The sequence below is a fragment of the Thalia democratica genome, chromosome 1 (assembly GCF_965202585.1).
Source record: "Thalia democratica chromosome 1, ktThaDemo2.hap1.1, whole genome shotgun sequence".
Lineage (NCBI taxonomy): Eukaryota > Metazoa > Chordata > Thaliacea > Salpida > Salpidae > Thalia > Thalia democratica.
Window position 1 is genome coordinate 63958808 of NC_139165.1, and position 24366 is coordinate 63983173.

The 24366-nt window shown below is 24.7% G+C and overlaps 2 protein-coding genes across 2 annotated transcripts; both read right to left on the bottom strand.

Moving 5' to 3' along the window:
• Nucleotides 1-10794: 10794 nt before the first annotated feature.
• LOC145837986 (serine hydrolase BPHL-like) lies at nucleotides 10795-14935 on the bottom strand. Its single transcript, XM_082945500.1, has 5 exons — nucleotides 14796-14935; nucleotides 12690-12859; nucleotides 11679-11832; nucleotides 11297-11454; nucleotides 10795-10914 (listed from the first exon to the last, which is right to left on the bottom strand). The coding sequence occupies exons 1-5, from the start codon at nucleotides 14890-14892 to the stop codon at nucleotides 10795-10797; spliced, it is 699 nt and encodes a 232-aa protein (XP_082801626.1). The 5' UTR covers nucleotides 14893-14935.
• Nucleotides 14936-15303: 368 nt separating this feature from the next.
• LOC145843051 (serine hydrolase BPHL-like) lies at nucleotides 15304-22609 on the bottom strand. The gene is made up of 7 exons (XM_082950521.1): nucleotides 22513-22609; nucleotides 19998-20095; nucleotides 19675-19841; nucleotides 19103-19256; nucleotides 17506-17660; nucleotides 16624-16730; nucleotides 15304-16376 (listed from the first exon to the last, which is right to left on the bottom strand). Exons 1-7 carry the CDS (start codon nucleotides 22551-22553, stop codon nucleotides 16286-16288), a joined length of 813 nt encoding a protein of 270 aa, XP_082806647.1. The 5' UTR covers nucleotides 22554-22609; the 3' UTR covers nucleotides 15304-16285.
• Between the last annotated feature and the right edge of the window lie 1757 nt (nucleotides 22610-24366).

Below are 24366 nucleotides of genomic sequence, written 5' to 3' on the forward strand. Positions count from 1 at the left end.
CAGAAGGAACTGAATTTCTTTTAGTTCCAATAACTGGAAAAGTTTATACTGAGTCTCAGTTTCAGGTGATTATGTTTTATGATTCATCTTTTTTTAAATTAATTTAAAGTAAAAATTTATTTCACGTTAAAGTCAGTGAAGAATCATTATTAAAATGTTTAACTTTTATAATTATCTAGGTATACTTACTTTGATTTGAAAATATATTTTTAAACTTTATATGAGTTTATTGGTACCGTGTATTATAACAAACAAGATTCACAAAATTCAAAAATGTTCCTTAACATTTTTAAAAAGCTTTTAGACTGGAATATAACAGTACAATCAGGTAAAATGCTTGTTGACAGCTATAAAAGATCTAGAGTAGCAGTTTGTGAAAAAGTAAGTAAAGCTCCCTTTTCCAAAAAATATGTATTATTTTCTTCAAAATAATTATACACTTTTAAACTGTTAAAAAAAACAACTCTTTGTTTATTATAAAATAGAATCGAACGGCTTTAAATAAATTTCAAAATAACTTACAATTTGAATAACAGTAAATAATCAAAACTTTAAAATATTCTTCTAAGAGGTATGAAACTATCGAGTTAAATTTACAGATAGCACTTACAATTAATTTATTTTTCAATTACCTTAAGATATAAGATTGAAACATTGTTCTGTTTATAATAAACTGTGAAAATAAAATATAACTAATCTCCTTAAAGCTACTTAAGTTGAGAACTTTCAACTACTTAATTTAAAGCAAATTACAATATCATATATCTAAATATACAAAATATAATACTTAGCCCGACACATTTCTGATCTCATACAGGAACAAAGTGTAAACCAAACAGAATGCATAACATATGTTCAGTTAAATATGACTGAATTTTACATTTTGCAAAATGGATCAATTTTTGTAACTGAGTGGAATTCAACAGTTACAAAAGAAGAATATTTTATGAAAGAAAATGTGGCTATGATTTGTATCGAAAACATGTTAAAAAGTTTAATTTATAAAGATTTTAGAGAATTATTTATACCTAGAATTATTTAAATAGTATATTTAATGAAACCTTAAACATGTTTAATAATTTTTTGTATTGTTTAACAACAGTTTATAAACAAAATAAAAAACTATAAATTTATTTTTTTATTTTAAAACTTATGGAACTGTAATAACAAAATTGAAAACTAGTCTTATTTAATTAATCAGATGTGCTTACAAACTGTAACAGTCTGTTTACTTGAAGCTTAAAAAACCCATAAGTTTAGAGTTGTTGCAGTCCTATTATAACTTATATAACATTTTATTGAAATTTTAAACAACAGTTAAAAAATGTTTCAAAAGAAATTAAAGGCTTTATTTATATTTTTAAAACTTAAAACATTTTACAGAAATTAATTTTATAGGTACAAATATAGAAGAGGAACAAAATGAATTTGATTATAAAACTTCTATTATTATCAGTTGGATAGTTTTCGTCTTAACTGTGATAACTTTGGTGTTACTAATCATTACTTTATTAACTTACTGCCTACTAAGGTATATTGATAAATTAACATACTTTATTTGTTTTATACTAACAAAATTTTGATATACAGTTTTTCAACAAAAATATTCAAAACTTTAATTTCTACTAAAATATTAAATAAATAATTATTTTTGTTTTGTAAACAAAGATTGTGCTAAATACTTTTTAAAATGTTAGTGAGCTAAGAACTGTAGCAGGATTGAACATGATGAACTTAGTAGTTGGATTGTTTGCTGCACTTTTAACGTTTGTAGTAGGTGCAAACTGGAGCAACAACGACAAAGCTTGCACTGCAATTCGTATTCTACTTCACTACTTATTTCTATCAACATTTTTTTGGAACAATGTGATGGCTTATGATGTTTGGAAAACTTTCGGAAAAGGTTTTGATTAATAAGTTTTCATTAACTATATTTTTAAGAAAACAAGCAAAATCAAATTTTCAACATAAATTTCATTTAAGTCTATATTTTTAATCTACTCTACTGCTTTTTTATTTCTGAAAATGTAAATATAATAGGAATTAGACCTCAAAACTTTGCTCTATACAAAATTTACATCTATTTTACAATATTTTATAGGGTTTACAAAAACTTTTATGCGCTCTCAACGACAAAGAACTTACTCAGCATCAACAAATAAAAAAATTATTTATCATACAGCTTATAAATATATGTTGTACGGATGGGGTAGCCCACTGCTTATAGTGACTACTTGTGTCATTATAGAATTTTCCAGTAAAAATATAATCATTGGTTATACACCACAGCAAAGTTGTAAAAATCCTTGCTGGATATCAAACCCTCTTTCAAATTTAGTGGCATTCGGTATTCCTCTTTTATTAATCCTCCTGCTAAACTCGTACTTCTTTGTTTCTTCTGCTAGAGCTATTAAAAAGTCTTCAAATATTTCAAAGCATAAAGGTTCACCAAAAGGCCTCACAAGGACTGTAAACTCAATGTTTGTTTGAATTTTGTACAATTTTAACCCTAAACAATACTAAAAGTTTTTCTTGAAAAGTCTTAAATAGACTGATAAAACAGTTTAACTAGTTTTTAATACGACTGTAAACAAAAGCTTTAACTTAAAAATCTTCATTCTATCCCAAAAATAAAAACAAATTTTAAACTATATACTTTAAAGTATTTCTTTTAACAGAAGTGATTTAGACAATGATGTGATTAGTAAAGACAGACCAAACGATAGTAACAAAAGCTTTGCTAGAATAAAATTTAAAAATAATACGGAGCTCCCAAACACGTTTTTTAAAGTTCAACTATCTTCTATAAAAGTTATGTTGTATGTAAGGTAGTTTGATTTTAGAAATAATTAACTTACACCAAAGTTTACATAACAATTTTAAGTTAGTTAATAGAAAAAACTATCAAATAAATAAGTTTTTACAATATATAAATACTTTACTATTAAAAATATTAAAAATAACTGTTATTCAGGATGTCAACAGTTATGGGACTAACTTGGACCGTAGGAATTACTGCAGCCATTGTAAATAATCCTATTTTGTGGTATATTTTTGAAATTTCTGTTCCAATACAGGGCATCCTAATTTTTATCAGTTTTGTCTGCAAACGAAGGGTACTTGAAATGCTGAAAACAAAAATCAAAAAAAGTTGTTTCTGTAGTACATTTAGAAACTTGTAACATTCTTTTAAACAAAATAGATTTTAAATTTCTAAAATATTATAATTCATTTATATCATACAAAAACAATTTGAAAGCATTTTTCAAACAATACTTGTTTAAAATTATAATACAATAATTAGACATGAATTTATATAAATGCAACACTATGATTAAATAAAAAACATGCGTATTTAAACAGGGAACGGGTCAAAATTGCACAAAGACAAAATTGCACGAGGTTACTAAATTGCACGAGAACATTGTTGCAAGAGTGCACAAAATTGCACGCACGAAGATACTTTTGCAAAAAGACAAATTTACATGAGGGCACAAAACTGCACAAGAAACAAATTTGCACGAAGACAAATTTGCACCAAGGGTCAATTTTGCACGGGAGTAAAAACACAGAAAACCAAAACTAAAAGATAAGTTAATAAAAAAACAAAATGAAAAAAAAAAGTTACTGACCGAGGTTAAGGGCTAGAGGTAACAGTGGTAGTTAAAATAAAAATAGAAAAATAACTAACAAAAATTATTTTAAAATACTAAAAAATAAAATAAAATTCAACCCGTACAAAAATTTCTCCGTGCAAAACTGTCTGCTCGCGCAAAAGTGTCTTCGTGAAAAAGTGACCCTTCGTGCAAAAGTATCCTCATGCAATTTTATTACCTCGTGCAAAAGCTTCTTCGAGCAAAAGTGTCTACTCGTGCAATTTTGTCCCCTCTTGCAATTTTGTAAGTTCGTGAAAATTTGACAGCTACTCATTTAAACAATGTATAAATTTTTTAATTTAACAACTTATAATTAAACTTATTATTTTGGGTTTTTATGTTAATAAATTATTATTTTAAACATATGTCTGCTAATTTTAATTTTTATACATAAAACAAGTCTTTTTCAACAACACATATATATTTCAACAATTTTCTTCAGTGTGATTACAATTGTAACAAGGTAAAACAAATTTTAAACTTATATAGCCTTTTTAATTATATGAGAAATTATCAATCAATTAGCAAAAAAACCTTAAACTATAACAAAAAAATTAAAAACAACAAGGAAAACGTAATTAACTGTAACAATTTAAAACAAAACAAAATTAGTCTAATTTAAACAAGGATAATGAGTAATCAAATTCTCTTTGTTTGCATAATTCTGGCTTGTTTAAGTGAATATAAATAGCTTCTATTTTAATTAAATCAAAAATGTTCGTGCAACTTCTTAAAACTTTGAACTTTGTCTCACTGTAATTATTACCACATTTAGGATTTTTTACTAAGTGCTCTGAAATTGATGATCTTTTTGTTGCGTTTAAGGTTGCATTACTCATTTTCTTCGGTTGATTTTTGATATGGTCTTTCACGCACTTAGGTACGTGCTCTTTTATTCTTGTTTCTAAATGCCTAGAAGTTTGTCCTATATAGCTGTTTGCGCAACAGCATTTATACGTGTATACCACGCAACTTTTGTGTTTGTAGGATATTAGATCTTTACCTCTAGGATTTAGGATAGCAGCAGAAGTAAAAATTATTCTTAAATTGGAAATCAGAAAGATTGAAGAGAGGTTAATTAACTTAAAAGACTCTGCAGTTAGTATTAAAAATAGTTTAAAAATAAAGTTAAAAGAAGAACATTTTAATGAATTTATTAGTTATTCTGAAAATATTACTAAAAAGCAGCAAGAGAAGTATTTGGCAAAAAAACAAAAAGAACCTAAACAGACTGGTAGAACTTAAATTTGGAAACTTCACCAAGCAAAGTGTCAAAAACTTATCTTCTCAAAAATTTGACGAAAAAGACTTGACTGCGTTAAGCTATGGAATGAATTTTTCACTCCCCGCAAAAATTACTCTTGGTTTAGATGCATGGTAAACTTTTTCTGTCATATTCTTGATATCTCTTTCAACTTGTTTTGATTTTTCACCCACATAGGGCAAAATTAATAGAACAGGACATTTCTCTGGTCCATAAGGTTTTGTGTACTTTAGTCTTTTCAATTCAGTTTTGAATACCTTATCAATCAACGGATTAGGATATCCGTTCTTTATTAGTAATTCTTTTATAACCTTAAGTTCATTCTGAAATACTTCTGGCGAACATATTTTATTTGCTCTATGAAATAGGGTTTTAATAAAACCAATTTTTCTTCTTTTACTGCAATATGATTGAAAGTTAAGGTATTGACCAGTAAATGGTTTTCTGAAAATAGACGTTATGAATTTATTATCCTTTCTTTTGATTAAAACATCTAAAAATGATATTTGATCATTTTCTTCATTTTCTTTTGTAAATTTAATAGCACTATGCAAAGAGTTTAACCTCTCAAACAATAAATTACTAACTTTTACACTATCACTGATAACAAAACAATCATCCACGTATCTCATGTACTTACAATTTGAATCGAATTCTGGTAGAACTTTGTATTCAAGATAGCCCATAAATATGTTTGCCAATGTAGGTCCTAATGGGGAACCCATGGCAATACCATCAATTTGACGGTATAATATATTATTAAAACTGAATTCAACTTCTTCTGTTTCGAGTCTCATTAGTCGAACAAAATTACTTCTTTTCAGAGTCGGATTTTCAAGGTTATATAACATTTCTGCACAAATATCTATCACTTCATTTAAAGGTACACTTTTAAAAAGACTTTTTACATCAAAAGAGCAAAGAAACGTGTCTTTAGCTCCCTGGAGTTTTAAGTCATCTACAAACTTGAAAGAGTCTTTTACAATATATCTAGAAAAATACTTCAACACTGGATCCAAAAGACTATTTAAGTATCTTGCCAATTCATGTTGTGGAGATCTTATCATAGAAAGTATAGGCCTCAGAGGTATATCCACTTTGTGTAGTTTTGGTAAACCATATAAACGAGGTCTTATGGAACCTACCGGTCTAATTAAATTATAATGTTCTTGAGAAAGTTCATTTTTATCCACCAAATCTTTTAATATTTGAATAATTTTCTTTTCCAACTTAACTATAGTTAAGTTATCTCCTACAGGACCTATTTTCAAAAACTTCTTCTCATCATTAATTATGTTCAACATTTTAGAATTATAGTCATCTTTATTGAGAATTACGATTCCTGAACCTTTGTCAGGTTTGGTAATGACAATATGTTCATTACTTTTAATCTTAGTCAGGCTACTTATGATTTCTTTTGAATTAATTACAGAACTATGTTCTGGCTTAAGTTTGCAAAAGTTGTGTGCAACTGAGACTAAGTTTGCTTTCAAAGCAACTTCATCCTGTTTTGAACTTGGCTGGAGTTTTAAAAGTTGATTTAAATATTTCTCAAATCCTAAATAAGTAGCAACTTGATCAACCTTTTTTGCGGGGAGTGAAAAATTCATTCCATAGCTTAACGCAGTCAAGTCTTTTTCGTCAAATTTTTGAGAAGATAAGTTTTTGACACTTTGCTTGGTGAAGTTTCCAAATTTAAGTTCTACCAGTCTGTTTAGGTTCTTTTTGTTTTTTTGCCAAATACTTCTCTTGCTGCTTTTTAGTAATATTTTCAGAATAACTAATAAATTCATTAAAATGTTCTTCTTTTAACTTTATTTTTAAACTATTTTTAATACTAACTGCAGAGTCTTTTAAGTTAATTAACCTCTCTTCAATCTTTCTGATTTCCAATTTAAGAATAATTTTTACTTCTGCTGCTATCCTAAATCCTAGAGGTAAAGATCTAATATCCTACAAACACAAAAGTTGCGTGGTATACACGTATAAATGCTGTTGCGCAAACAGCTATATAGGACAAACTTCTAGGCATTTAGAAACAAGAATAAAAGAGCACGTACCTAAGTGCGTGAAAGACCATATCAAAAATCAACCGAAGAAAATGAGTAATGCAACCTTAAACGCAACAAAAAGATCATCAATTTCAGAGCACTTAGTAAAAAATCCTAAATGTGGTAATAATTACAGTGAGACAAAGTTCAAAGTTTTAAGAAGTTGCACGAACATTTTTGATTTAATTAAAATAGAAGCTATTTATATTCACTTAAACAAGCCAGAATTATGCAAACAAAGAGAATTTGATTACTCATTATCCTTGTTTAAATTAGACTAATTTTGTTTTGTTTTAAATTGTTACAGTTAATTACGTTTTCCTTGTTGTTTTTAATTTTTTTTGTTATAGTTTAAGGTTTTTTTGCTAATTGATTGATAATTTCTCATATAATTAAAAAGGCTATATAAGTTTAAAATTTGTTTTACCTTGTTACAATTGTAATCACACTGAAGAAAATTGTTGAAATATATATGTGTTGTTGAAAAAGACTTGTTTTATGTATAAAAATAAATTATTAGTAATAGCATAACAGTAACTTTTTAGATAGCTTACTTAACTTAGTCAAAATTTTCTTTTTAAAAGATTCTTTTATTCTTAATCTCAAACTTAAAAGTTTGGTTTTAGAATTCTTAGTGAATGATAGTAATAAATTATATTATTTTTATATTTTAAACTAAAACTCTATTGTAATGAGTAAACAAAATAAGTAAAAATTCAAAATTTTCTGAATAGTTATTATTTTGTATAATGTTTTAACACTTACGAGTATATTCAAAAATACCAGCAGATAAAGAAATTCTATTTAAAGAAAAATACTAAACAAAAGAGAAAACAGCTTGATAATTACAAAATAAATGACGTTCTTCAACTAAAATGTCAATTACGGAGGACATATCATCAAAAAAACTTACTATTTTGAGCTGTTCTATATATTAATCGTGCATTAAGTAGAAATAAACTTTGTTTGTATAGCAATCTCTACGACTAAAAATAACATTATATAAGAACTAGATAATTTTTTTAACGTAGCTTTGTACTACATATTTTTTATTTCATAATTTTGTATAATTCATAAGTAGCTTTTAATTTTTCTGGTGATTGAATTAGGCGTGGTATTTAACTATAATATAAACTTTTGAAATCAAATGATTCTTTAGAAATCTACTTTTTTCTACCAGCTCAATTATTTTTTAAAATGATTATGTAAAAATGTATTTAGATTTTTAGATAAATTTTGAATTTCATTTGTTTATTTTTTTAGACGTATTCAATAATTAAAAAGTATTTAAAAAAAAACGAAAATTATCAATTAAAGTTATTATAATACCTTAAGCTTTTTTCTTTTCAAAACTTTACTATTCTTTTATGTTGCTTTAAGTATACATGTAGTTTGATTTTTTTTCAGTTGATACAATTTCTAACATTCTTATTGATCAATTACTCTTAAACTTACCAATAAATTACAAAAAAGGTATAAGTTATTAATTGTATTAATGTTTTTTAAAAACAGATCTAAATGAAACAAATACTATGGAACACAACAACAACTTTGAAAAAATATATATATAAATTAACGACGTTTTTTGTAGTATAAATAGTTGAGTTTAAAACAGATTTTTAAGAATCGAAAACGCACTAAAAATTTTAAAATATAAAACTTGATTAGTAAGCCTTAGTTCTTTAAAGCTAATTCAGACTAAAATTATTACATATCTTAACTTCTTAACAAAAAAAAGGTGGCAAAACTGCTATAAATGTAATTATTAAGTTTATATTTAAGGTTATATAAGTATTAAAGCATACCCATTAAAAGCAGAAGTTAAATTTATCAAAAATTGGTTTAAACTTTAATTTATATATAGTTTATTGCTAATATCTGAATTTATCAGCCCTTTAAATGGACTTTGTGGAAGGTGATATAGTTATTCTTATTGTATTATTATATATGTATATACAAACTACAAAAATTTTTAGAACAATCCTGTTTAAAGAGTTTTAAACTTTCATACTAAATATTTATATTAAAAAATCGCTTTTTTGCTCACAAGTTAAAAAAAACATTTTTGAGTTTTACTACACTGTCCTATGTACTTTTTGAGAGTGTTTTAAACTATCTGGTAAATAACTTATATGAATAAAAACTTTAAAAAGCGTTATAAGTGTCTGGTTGTTTTAAAATTTAGCTTTTAAAAATAAATAATTACCTATTTAAAGCAGGCAATGTAAAAATAAAATTTGATACTAAAATATGACATTTGTTGTATTTTTTTTTTATTCATAACAGATTTTTATATATATTAAAAGCAAAGAGTACTATAACTATTACTTTAAGAACTATCACAGAGTGTTGCCTCAAAATTTTTTTTACGAGCCGCAGTTTGCCAAAAACTAGAGTTAGATTTTAACAGAATGTATTCTAGAAGAAAATTCGGCATCTAAAAAATTATTAAAAACTAAATGAAAATTTATTAAAAAATATAATACTCTGCTAGAGCAACTATGAACGAAAACTAAATGCAAACAAAATTATTAAAAAAAAAAACTTAATTTTTCACTATTTCCTAAAAAAAGTTTTCAACTTCTCGGTCACAGAGTTGTTTAATACCGAATAAAATAAAAGACAGGATTAAAATAAATAGTGTTATAATGACATTCTAGGCAAACCTCAATGTACCTGACAAATGAAAACTAGTTGTAAAAGCAGTTAATTACATCAAATTTTTTTTTTAAACCATATATTTAAAGAATCATCATTCGTTCTTATTTTATTTTTAAGACCTTTCTTCTAAAACGTTGTATAATTGTTTTCATTTTATACACTTAGAACAATTTTAACTTAAAATTTGTAAAATCTTAAAATAAAAAGCATCTATTTTGGTTATATTTATTTTTACAATTACTGTGTTCTTTTACTTAACATGCAAATTGTAAACTGATTGTACGTTTTTGATTAAAATCAAAAAAAACTTTTGGAAAATTAATTAAATTGCTGTAACAACACTTAAATTAGATTTAAGAAGTTATTGAATTTTTTCTAAATTAAACCTTTTTTACACCTTTTTTAACACTACAAAACACCTTAGACAGCTATTCAGTTGTATCAAAGTTAAAAGTACTAACATGTTTTGTAAATAACTAATTCCTTTTAAATAAGTTTTAATCATTTAGTTATCAATTAAATAATGACCAAACAGTTGATGAAACTCACTAGGGGTAGTTTATAGATCGATTAATCTCAGATTTTTCAAGACCATACATTTCAAATATACATTGTTCTGAATAAATTAGCAAAACAAAATAAAGAAGAAAAATTATAGATACAGATTGATACCGTATTTTTTTTAATTTATTCCGGAACTATAATTTACGAATAAACTTATTAAAAGAAAGAATATTTTTCAATATCATCGAGCAAATGGATCAACTTTGTTCGATACTGTTTTACCTAACACAAAGTTTTCAACATTCTGACAAAACAATTGTGAAAATTTCATATGTAAAAAGTGATCACTACCTTTCCAAATTTGCAACCTTTAAAAAATTTGTTCAGTATAATAATTCTTTGAATTAAGTAAGTAAAATAAATGTATTTTACACAATACTAGGTATTAAGTGGCTATTAATAGAAATAAGTTTTTTAAAACTTTTACTTTAGTATTTACAGCTTCTTTTAAATCATAAATGAAAAACCAAAAATATTAAAGCTATGTTATTTAAAAACTATATTTCAATATTTTTTTTTAACCAACGTAAATCATACCGAATAGATTTCAAGAAGTAACCATTGCATAGTAAGTTATAGTTTAAAAATATATATACTGTTAAATCACCAACACGGATTTTTCAATGTTGCTATTCAAATATTTTGCATGTGATAAAGGAACAAGATCATCATTTTCTCCATGTAAGACTAAACTTTGACACTTTATAGTACTCAATTTCTGAAGAAACTAATGAAATTAAGTAAAAAGAGTGCTTTTTTAGAACGCATAATAAGTGTTACCTAGTGCAATACTGAAAGCGTAAGGTGATTTATTTCTAATATTGAAAAAAAAAGTAATTCCAACTCTTTAGTTTGAAAAACAAATACTTATAAATCTTCTTTTAAATCACTCTTAATTGTTTTAATATAAATCTAAAATTAAGTCTAATTTGTATATTTTTACACAACAAACTAATTAAGCAACGCATACCAAAATTCAAACTAGTAAAATATTTCAATGATCGAAATACCTGTTATAAGACGTAAATTTAGATAAAGAAATTATAATAGTATATTTTAAAAATTTGCAACTAAAATCTAATTCTTCTGTAATAACTCACCGTACTATAAAGGTCAATTATTTTATCTTCACATTCTAAAATGAGTTCACACCAGTGATCGACCCACTGATGCCACGTAGCGGTGAAATATTCTTCTCCATATTCATCTATCAATGGCTTTAATGAACCTTCATCCCAAGTACTTATGCTTCGTATGCCTTACAAAAACAAAAACTTATTTTCATTGTTTTAGCTAGAAAATATTCTGATTAAATTTATTTCAGTGAAACGTCAAAGTACATATCACTTTTTTTAAATAATTAAAATTGTACTTTTAAAAATACATACATTAAAGTTTATAAAACTGTGCAATAAGGTTCTTTAAAAAATCATTTATACAAAACACCATTTAAAAACAACGAAAACAAAACATTTTACCAACTCTTCATTATATTAACGTCGCTTTCAGTCATAAACGAGTTTCCGCCGTAAATCACAGCATTCTTGATTGCATCCGGGTATTCGCTTGCCATAATAGCAGCAACGTTGGCACCATCACTCCATCCACAAACGCTGTAATGTTTGTATTGAAGTTTCTGGTAATTTAAGAAAAATATTTCACATTAAATTATTGTATGTAGTCTTTAAATTATATATATATACATCGCAACTTTAACAGAATTTTGTTTACTAAAAGAAAGTAGCAGCAAAAAGTCTATTAAATCTTATTTAAAAAAAATTAGCAAGAAACTAGTCAAAATTTCAAAATCACTTAAAAACAAAGAGTTTGGTAAGCTTAAAACAAAATATATGTAAAATAAAGTAATTAGACATCTTAAACATATTAATAAACTTTATTCCCTAATTTGTTAAAAAATTTTGTACAATTAAATAAAATAATAATGAAAAGTATTAATAAAAAAATTAAAATAAAAATTTTAAACATGTAGCTAAACTTTTTCAAACTTAGACCAAACTTGACGCGAGTATAACTAAAGACAACCTAGAATTCATACACATATATATAATATATAGAAAATATAATAAAAATATAGAAAAGAAAACGCTTTAAAGATCATGCTATAATACTTTTAAAAATTTGCTATGGATGCACCTAAAACGATTAAAATATAAACACATTATTTATCAAAGTTATCTTAATGGCAAATATACAAAAAAAAATATACTGTAGTTATTAAATTCAATAACCGAATACTTTTTTTAGTATTTAGGGTGTTTCATTCGAACTACCTTCAAAATTAAGAAAAAATATCGTTTGTTGGTTTTATACGCATAGTGATTACGTAATTGTTTCAAACTTTGATAATTCTACAATTTTATAATTAAGATGTACTATAGAAGAATAAACTCCACAACACCAGCTCAAAATAATATTATAAAGACAATTGAAAACAAAAGAGTCTAATAAACAGAGCACCAAAATTTAACAAACTTGCATGAGGTATGCAGCATCTTTTGCGTCTTGGTAATAAAAATTTCTTTCAAAAGATCTACTAGGAGGTCTACTTTCACCATACCCTCTCGCGTCAATTGCTATAATTTTTAGTAATTTACTTCCTTCCCAATATCTAAGCACCTCAGAAAAATCAGTTCTTGAGCTTCCTGTTGACAAAAGTTTTTATAGTCTCCAGGTTTTCAAAATTAAAGGTTTTAGGGTATATTTTTAGTCTAAAAATGAGTTTAAAGTAAAAAATTTTGTAACAAAGTATAACAACATTAAAAAAATATCGTAAAGCTTCTTTAAATGTGAAATTAAATAATAAAAATTTTGATGATGACAAAAAAATTTTTATCTATATGATAGATTTTTTGTGTCAAATCGAAATGTTACTACTTACATGTAAAAGTCGTTTAAAATTCCAGGTTTTTTCAGGTTTTTTAGAGATTTTTGTTCTAAATTTTGGGTTTTTAATGATATTTGTCCAAAATTCCAGGTTTCTTTAACCTAAATTGTCAAATTCAAGGTTTTTCCAAGATTCCAGGTTTTTCGGCAACCCTGTTTATTATACGCAATAACATACGATAATATTATAAGAGATAAAAAGTCTTTTATAAACCTAAGATCATAATTACCAAAAAAAAAATTCATAAGCAGGACTGTTTTAAAATTCTTCCTAAATTAAAGTAATTTTAAAAAAGTAAACTAGAAAAAATTCAATATAAAACTTGGATTATAATTTATATTACAACTATTAAATTATGGTTAAATTATGGCTTGACAAGTCTGATTTGGTCTGCGGGCCATAGTTTTCCGACCATTGGTACAAATAATCCTATATTTAACTTAGTTTTAAGCCATAGGGGTGTCCAATATTCTTTTTTACAAATAACAACATTTGCCCCTTTTTGAAAGTATAATTTATACTTTAAAGTTGTTTCAAAGAACATTAAAATTTTGATTAAGTTTTGAGATATAGACAAGTAAGCGTATAGTTTCCGATATAAACATTAGGAGAAGAAATTTTTCATTGCTTATTAATTTCAAGTTTTAAAAAACTTAAAAAAATCTCTATTTTTTCCGGTTTTCTTTAAAAAATAACACCAAAATGTTAGGAAACGTTCCTTGCATTATAAGAAAATTCTTATTGTAACAACTAAAAAAAGTATTTTACGACCAAAAAATAATAACGTATTTTTTTACAAAAATATTATTACTAAAAACGAACAACAATCATACAATAGAACTGTTTAATATACAAATTAAATTAGAATAAAAAAATTTAAGAACAATTAATTAAAAATATGGGAGAAAATAGACTTTTAATAAATCATCTTTTTCCCCTTTTTTATTTGGTCCTCCATTAGGTACCTTCCATAAGGTACCGTAAGATTTCTAACTTTGTATTTTTATTATCAAAAATTTATTCTTAATTAATAAAAGATCTTTGAAATAAGATCAACTTTTAAAAAATGGGCCTTAATCCCTTACCCTTAATGCAGTCTGCAAATTAGCAACGAATAGAATTAAGTTATGTTTAAAAGTTAGTTTTTCTTAGTTAAATTGTGTAGTAAATTACCAATAGTAAAACATAAGTTAAGTTTAAAACGATTTAAGCTCAAACCTGAACAAGTAACTATTTTTTTTATATGTGATAAATATCAAATACAATTTAGATAATATTATAAAAGTAATAAACTTAGTTAATTACTAAAGATGTTTAAAACACATGTATTTTAAAATTTTAGGTAATCTTAATGATTTTAATCTTTTTTCTGTTATAAAAACCTTATAATTTTACTATTTTCATTTATAACAAAATTCATTTAATGGTATAATGGTAAAAACTCAAAAATAATAATGACTGTAAAAATGGTATGATAAGCATAGAACAACTCCTTTTTAATCACATTGATTTTGCTAAAAGAAGTATTTATTTATACACACACATATACTTGCTTATATATACTTGCTTAAATTAATCAAAAAATCAAATTACAAAAAAACAAGTTTTAGCTGGTTTTAATAAGTGGTAACCAACAGTCAGAAAAAATTGAATAAGAAATGTTAGATGAAAATTGCACATAATACAGAACTAACCTATTGCACCAGCTAAAAGAAGCACAACATGTTCTCCATTTCCAACCTCTTCATAAGCTAATTGCAAGCTACTTGTTATGTTAACTTTTGATTTCATTATTGAATTAAGTAAATTTTATTAATACGGAAATATGAACCTTTAATTAAACAAAATCAGAAATAATTATACCTTGTTAAGATTATCTTGTAATTAGAGAAAACAAATTGTTTAAAAAACAAAAATAGGTTTTTTTTTTAATAATATAATAGTTAACACTATTAGGGCTTGTAAAAAAATTTAGCTTATGTAAAATTTTTAGCACACGTGATCAATAAAAAGAAAATTTAGTGCTTATTATTAAAATAAAACTATTTTAAGATAGATTATTATACAACTAAGATTTTATTTTCTATAATAGTGTAAAGCATATTGTTTGTTTTAAAGTAAACACTTTTTAGAAAGCAAGAAACAAGTCGTATTTTTTTAGTTAGTTTATTAATTAAGAAGTTTACTATATGTTCCGCACAATGTACTCAAGTTTACGTATTTTAAACAAAGTTTTAACAAAATAGTTACTTAGTTCTTTTACAAGTAAAACAATATATATAAAGGAATAATTTTGAAGTGAAAAATGCTGAAATAAAATCGGTATATAACAAGTTATAAAACTAATAGCTTTATTTATTAGAAAAGTACTATAACCTAAGTGATAAAAAAATGTTCAAATTTACTTGATTTGCTATATTTACAGATAAAAAAAACACATTGTTAAACAAAAGCTGATCAAACTCGAGAAGAATCAAAAATAAAAATACTTTTGTTAAAATTTATGTACATTACAGCATAAAAATAAAGTTTCAGTCCAAGCAATTTTCAATTGAATTTTAAATAAAAATTATGTATTTTATTACAGGTGTGCCACTCTTTAAGTCAAAAAAAACTGTTCTGAGTGACCTTGAGTTTTTTCAAATCTTTACAAAGTTTTTTTTTTAATTTTTTAAAACTAATAAAAACAACTTCTTCAACTAAGTTGGTTATAAAAAACATAATATTTAAAGTAAATCAACTAAATTTCATTCAAAACCTAGAAAAAAAAATCTGTCCTGAGATTATTAACAAAACTAAAAAATATCATGAGTTTTTCATTAAAAACAGCTATACTGAGTCAGCCAGAGTTAAAAAATAAAGTTTGAAATATCATAAATTATCCTGAGATTTTCAAAAACTTCTTAATATTCTGAGTTATCCTGATTGTCCTGAGTATTTGGAACTTGTAAGAAATTTGTTATTATTTAAGTAACACAACTTTCTTATTTACTTATCAACTATATTTAATAAATGATTTTGAAACGCTAAAAACACAAACAACAGAACTTGATAGAACTCAAATATTGACTAATTTTAATTCAAATTCAAATACATATTTTTTAAATGAGAATGTATCTTAAAATTTTTTAAAGCAAGCTATATATTTCATTTAGATTGTCTGTATTGGTTTGACCTTATATATTTATTTGCTAAGAAACTCTTCAACAACTTTTTTAAATCTCTCATGGTGTCTTAGGTGAAGATTGTGTGCTCCATCATCCCATACTAATAGCCTATAAAATTGTTTATTATACTAAGTTCACTGAAAAAAGGTTTCTTATAAGTATAAAAAGTTTTAAGTTTATGATGAAAAACATGAAAACAGTTTTTGGAACAAATAAAAAACTCAATAGACTTTTTATTTTCAATCAATTTTTTTAAACAACAAAATAATAGTTAACAACAAATATTTTAAACATAACTTCTCAGACAATATACAACGTAAAATATTAAAAAACTAAAGTAAAACAAGCAGCTCACTCGGACATTTCAATGTTGGCTTTTAGGTGTTCACTTTGAAATAATGGAACTAGTGCATCTCTCAAACCATGAATTATCAAAGTTTCACACTTAATATTTGATAAAGCCTAATAAAACGACTTATTAAATTCCGCTTTTTAATATAAAATGAACTGTTAATTTATTTAGCTTAAAGAGTTGCTCCTCTTTTCTAAAATTTTAGTCATACATAAATACGTTTCTTGATTTATTAAAAGATTTTTCAAATACAATTTATTTTAGTTTATCACCCAAAAACTATAGACTAACTAAAAGAACTGATTTGTACTTTTCAAAATACTTGAACTTATTTTTACATGTTATTTTAAATTAAATAACTACTAGTAAGAAGTATATAAAAAGTTTAAAATATATAAACTAATTTTATAACTTTTATAAATACTTTGTAATTAGTCTTTAATAACTTGTAAATATTGTATGTCAATTTTTTGTGTTTTCTATAAATATACAAGAAATTGTTCTGTTTAAACATATTTCACTTTTTTTTACTTTTTTTACTATATATTATTTCGATTAAACGATATAAAAGACATATGAGGTTTTTCTATGTCTGTCTTATCTAATTAAACTCTTAGTTTAACTTTATTTAAATTAACATACCAGTACTTTCTACAAACAAAACAAGCTATTACTAGAAAGATTACAAATTATTTCTAAAGATTCCAAAAAAGCAGATACTGTTGGATAATAAATAACATTTACGTATGAAAAGAGTAATAACTAATAATTTCAAAAAAATTTGTTAAACTAACTAACCTAAAAGAGAAAAAAAAAGTAAAGTTATTTTTAAATAATTACAAATACTTTATACTTTAGTAAAAGTATACTGTTAAAAATACAAACGTTTTTATATAAGTCAATTGATCCATCTTTTTTTGTGTCCATTTCTGAAAAAATATCAACCCAATCATGCCACATTCTTTCAAATTCTGTTAAACCATACATCTTAACCATTGGCTCCCTCATTCTAGGACTCCAACTATTTATATCACGTATACCTGATATTTAAAAAAAAAAGTTTTAAACTTCTGACTTTACTATTATAAATATAAGTAAAAAGTATTAACATTTTCATATGAAACAAAATTTGACATGCTTCCTACGAATTTAAAAAGAAAAATATGACAAGGATCAGAAAAATATAAATTTTATACACTTGACAACTAAGAAAAAAAATTAAATACTTTCAGCAAAAACTAACAAAAATAAATGCTTAGCTATCTTATATGACATAAGTCATACTAAAAACAGTATTAATTTAAAAAACCACAACAATATAAATAACGGGGACGGGTTAAAATGCACGAAGACACTTTTGAACAAAGTGTCATTTTTGCACGAAGGGTCACTTTTGCATGAAAACAATTTTGTACAAAGGGTCATTTTTACAGTGGGTCAATTTTGCACGAGAGTAAAAATAAAACAATAACAAAATTAATTTTAAAAAAATACCGACCAAGTGTTAGAGGTAACAGTGATAGTAATAAAACAATTTATAAAAAATATAAAAAAACAAAATTTACAACCAAGGGTAAAAGTGGTAGGGGTAACAGTGGCAGTAAAAACAAACTAATTCAGTAAAAGTAATAAGAAAAAAAACTACCAACCAAGGATAAGGTTTAGGGGTAATAATGATAGTTAAAAAAATATAAAATATAAAAAGTAAATAAAAGTTACCAACCAAGGGTAAGGGTTAGGGGTAACAATGATAGTAAAAATAAATAATAAAAGTAAAAAACTAATAAAAAAAAGTTTTAACCCTTGCAAAAGTGAGCCTTTGTGCCTAAGTGACCATCCAAAAGTGACCAATACAAAATAAAGGATTTTCGTTACTTTACAAAAAACCAACAATAAACTTAAAACACAATGTATAAACTAATAGTCTATGTTAAAAATATATATTTACTTCAATAAACTTTTAAGTTTTATGTTCAAATTTCCAATACAAACTGCAACTGTTATTCTTTATAGGCCTATCTTTCTTTTTTTCAGTTAGAAGCCTTAAGTTTTTAAAGAACATTCCTTTAATAGTCTAAGAGAATGATAAGTTTTTTCATAATGTTTAAAAATAAAAACTAAAGATAAACAAAAACAAAAAATAGTGGTGTTTTAATCAAAAACTAATTTTTTAAATATCAAATTTTTAGGTAAGCATTTTAAATTTTAGCAATGATCAACTGTAAAAATCTTAATAAGATTGGCTGAAAACTGAAGTAAAAGATAGAGTTTTAGACGAAAATTATGTTTTTGCCCTTTTGGTTTGCACTTTTTATGAGAAACTTATTAAACTCACTGACTTTGAATGCTTATATCTCAACAATAACTTAGAATTCTTTTAAGAAGTAAAAAAATTGATAGATACGGTAAAACTACAAAAAAATATCAATTTGTAAAAAACAAAGTGAACCCCTTTTCAAATCTTAATAATAAAAATGTTTACTTTGGTAAGACTTCAGCTCTTCTTGTGTCACAAAAGAATTACTTCCCCACACTACGAGTTTTCTGATTAACTTTGGATATTTAGCAGCCATTATTGCAGCAGAGTTACCTCCATCACTCCAACCAAGAAGTGAAAACTTTGAATGTCCTAACGTCTGAAAATGTAAACAAGTAAAAAAGGGGTGATTTTTTTATAAACTAAATACAAAAATAGATTACACATGGATAAAACAAATACGTTATACATCGTTTTATTTTTAGGAAACTGTAGTTGATTTATAACTTTTTTATTTTTACAGATTTTTATGAAACAAAATATTCCAAGCTTAAAAAAATTTGACATGAGTTAAACTTTTAGTAAATAATGTGTTTAATTCATTAATAACAAATATTAGATGAATTTATTACTTCACTAGATAGTATCTTAATTTCAATTATTTATGCTTAGAATACTTAAGATAACACTGAGATAAATAGAATTTTTAAATGTTTTACAAATTTTAATCTAAAATTCTATTTTGTGAGTGTTTTTAGAGAAAGATTTCAAATAGTTGTTTGTTTTCTGTAAATAACCTGCATAACATTAAATGCATCATTTGCATCTTTTTCATAAAAATCAACTGAAAATTCTCTAGATGGTGGTCTTGTATTTCCATAACCTTTTAAGTCAAGCGAAATAACATTGAATTTTTCAGCATCAAAAGTTTTTAGCTGGGGAAAAAAATCTGTTTCTGAGCAACCTATTAACATTTTTTGAATAAAAAACTTTTAAGTACCAATAAAAAAACCAAAGATAGATAATAGTTTTGTTACTTTCTCAATTTTTTTTTTCAATTCTAGTGAGTAAGAACATGATTTTATTCAAACATACAAATAAAATTAAATTTATACTTTACCTAAAGCTCCAGGAAGCATCAATACTACATGATCACCATTTCCAATTCGACTGTAGCTAAAATAAACACCATCTACTTCAACTTTATACTGACTAAACCTAAAGTTTTAATTTGTCTTCACCTTTTGTAATTGTAACTAATATTTGATTTCACAATAGTGTTTAATAAAATTATTTAGAATATATTAAACAAAAATAATCTAAATAAATATATATTCTTAAGCATAAGATACAAAGTAAAAAGTTGTTAAATCCTAGAGATCCAAACAATATTGCACATTGGAAACTGAAAAGTACTGTTTTATTTATGTACTAAAGCAGGCATTTATGAGTACAGTCAAAAAAATGAAGCAACACTAAATTGTTCATAAATCAACATTAATGAATGTTTTATAATAACATAAAAAAACTATTTTGTGCACTAAAGTTTTATCGCCAATTTGTTTAATTGATTTAATTATTAAATACCTTTTTTTCAGTGAAACAGTATTTAAAGTGACAACTACTGCTTTTAGCCTATAAAAACTTATACTTTTTTTAATCAATACCACCAAGATTTTATATATACTCTTTCTTACTTTATGTTTACAACGACGATAAAAAATAATATTGCTTTTTTAAAGTAGAAATAACCACAAAGTAGAAAATTTTACCAACTGATTAAAGCAAAACAATAAAATAAAATAAAATCTAAAAAGTAGACTATAAGCTGAAGTAAAATATTAAAAAGTTAATTAAATTGAAATATGAAAATCTAATAAAAAACTATTGGTGTATCTTTGGGCTCTATTTTCCTAGGTTCCAACATATAAGCTAGTACTATTTGACAACTAGTAAAGACATGTCTTTATATAAACAAAAAAAACTTTGCAAAATTGTGTTCACAGTACAATTATAATTATACTAACGATTTTGGTACTAATTTAAGTATTATTGATTACACAAACATTTAAACTTTACCTTAAAATAACTCATAGAGTTGTTTTCAAAACTAGACCCCAAAAAAATGGCCGAAAAGACACAAAAATTAACTAGCATGATTATCTTACAAAAAAAACCTAACTAGCCTGAGTCAGCTTAAGTACTTAGGAATTTAATAAAAGTCTGATCTATTACCAAATTGTTATGCTAAAAACAAGTTTTTCTTGTGACATTATAATTGTAAATTGATTGTCTACAAAATTAAAAGAATAAATTTAGGAATCAATATGGTGTAAAAATTTTCATTTCTATACAAGCAATTATTTTTTAAACAGAATGCTTAGGTTTTAAACTAAAGCTATCCTTCAATAAGAAGTTTATCACCTCTCAGCATGATTAAACCTGAATTTCTGGTAAAGTAGAAAAAGTAGAGTAGTGAATGATTAAAATGAAAAAACTGCAATTAATCATGATACTTCAAAAATTAACATAATGGTTTAAGGGCATAGGAGAGTAGGGCAAAATTTTAATTGTATATATATTTTTTTATTTTATTTACAAAAAAGTTTTTTCTTATAATACAGGAATATTTCCCTAAAAATTAGGGTTTATATGTTTGTATTGAATAATTTTTACAAAAATATTTATATTTCAAAAGTTTTTTTTGTATTCTATAAAACTTGACTTAAGGTTATACTTATAGGTTTAATAGAAACAAAATCGTACATTAAATTTTGTAAAAAAATTACCCTTACCCCTTTGGGCTTATCAACTCAATAAGAAACATTTTATTTAAAAAGATTTTAAAGTCATAAAAACTAGTCAAGCTTTGAAAAAAAAAATTAGCCTGAGTCAAGATGATTTTCATTAATTACATTATAATTTTTTAAACTAACCCTAGTTAACATGAGTCAGCCTGAGGTTTTCAAGAACTTAAACCTTAAATGTCTTGACCAGGCTTGAGTGTGTGCGACCATGTTATATAACTGTTAGTAACTCTTTGATTTGGATGTAAGTATTTTATACTTTTTGTTTGTAATTCTAGTTTGTTTTTAACTTTACTTTTATTACAATTTAGATTTCATCATTTCAAACTTTATTTAGTTTTACAACAGTTGGATTTAATATCATATATTGTATCTATTATTAACTACTAATCTTTAGTTATTAATTATGCTTATTTTTAGTAAACACATATATACACTTAACTTAGCTTTTATTCTTTCCTAACAGTATTTACTTTTATAGAGCTCTGTTAAAGTGTGTTAACTTGTTAACACACTGAAATACATGTTAGTTTAATAAAGAAAGAAAACTGAGAAAAATTGTTATCATTATGTATTCCAGTCAACTTGCTTTGCTAGGAACTCTGTTAGCAAATAATTAACTTTAAATTTTTTATTTTTGAAATTATTATACTGTTTTATTTAAAATAATCAGCTTTTAAAAATTTGAATAAGTATCTAAATTTAAGGGTTGAACTATAATCAAAAATAATTATGTAAACAGACACAAAAAACCTTTTAAAAAGTCTAATGTCTTTTTCATGGCAAGTTATATGTTTTTTAATCTTTTAAAGTTTACATAAAACTTACATTCTTCTTATTTTACATGCAGTTGGTAAAGATTTTCTCATGGGCAGCAGCTTTGGCTGACATTTTACATGGTTGAGAAAAATATTTAAAACCTTCATAATTAATAAGCTTTACTATAGCTATGCTAGGTTTTTTCTCACCTTTACTATAATCCCCTAAAATAAAATTCAAAAACCTATAATTTTCGACTTAGGGAAAGTATAAAAAAATTATCAGCTGTAAACTCTAGGTCTAGTAGGCTTTTCTGACTAGCAAATATTTTAATAATCTTTATTTTAAGTTTTAATTACTAAAACAATTTTTTTACAATCTATAACACGTTTGTTAAGCTTGGTTAGTAATTCGGGTTTAGAATTAGGTTTTGTTAATACACTGCTATATTTTAACTTAACTTATTTGCATAGTAATATAAACAAGATAATTTCCAAACATTTTTACTGCAGCCGACCCGATACTTTTTGTTCAAATATAAAGCTATAAATACACAAACCTAGTTATTTAGTAATAAAGTTAAAGAAATTATAAAAAACCAATAACTATATGACTTTTTAAAGTTCCTATTTGATTTAGCTGAAGATAACACTTTTGGAAGTTTCTAATGTAAATTAAAATGTCGTGTTAGAACACAGTTATGTGACTAAAAGTGGTATTTATCTTCCTTAAATGTTTTTGCTCTCATCTTTTATACAACAAAAAAAAAGTTTTTTAGCTCATAGGTTATTTTTATTATTATAGCTTGTAACTATTTATAAAATTTTAAATATTACAACTTTACTAAAACTATACAACAAAGATTTAAAAGATAAGGTACTTGTAATTTCGAAGAATACTTCGACTGGAATTTTTTTTAAAAGTTAAGATTTTATCATTATTTCGGACTTAATAAATACAACTATTTTACAACTTCTTCAATAATTATTATTTAAGTTGCATCGCGATCCTTCTTTCAGTTGCGGGACCAATATTTAAGATGAAAACCTTTTCCAACAACTTAATTGTGCAACCTAAATAGGTTAGTTTTAATATTCACTTTTTAAATATTAAAAAAAAATAACCTTGAGATTTACATAAAAGCTTAAAGTTTGTTTTATAAACTTACTTTAAACTTCCAAAAAAAAAATTCTTAAGTTATTGATAAACATTAATTTGAGATAGCTTGTTAACAAAGTCATATTAATCAAATTATTTTTTTTTTATCAAAATAGTTTTTTTAAATAAAGCTATATTCTTCAATTATCTAAGATGTGCTACTTTAAAAACAATCTAAATTAGTAATAGTAATACTAAAGAAAATTAGAATATGATCTCTGTCTATCAAGATGATAAGTTTAGTTTTTCGTTGTGTCAAAATTCATACGCAAAAATATTTGTTTAAAATATTAACTGCTATTTTTAGTATAATTACAAGTAGGCTTAATATTTTATATTGAAAAAAAGTACTATTTACCAAAAAAAAAATCAGGCTGTTATTTTTAAGTACGTTAGAAAACTTTATCGGGTTAATTCTTTAAATCTGTTCAAAAAAAATATAGTTGTAAGTGTTTTGGTATGCTTCCGGCTTGTCATCATGTTTTTTACTAGTGGACACGAGTTTGAAATATTGCCTTTTAAAGCTATAAGAGTAAACGTATATGATAAGGTATCCTTAGATATTTAACAAGCGTTTTTTATTTTTATCACTTTACTTCAACTTTAGAATAGATTCAGTTGATTTTTTCAAACCAAAAATCTTAAATCAACTGTTCTAAATTCTTACTAAAAATTCTATAAGTTTTTATTGCCAGTTGAGTTTAGATAAAATATTCAGTATTATAAAGAAGTCAACCACTTCTGGCCTGACAAGTGTTCTTAAAA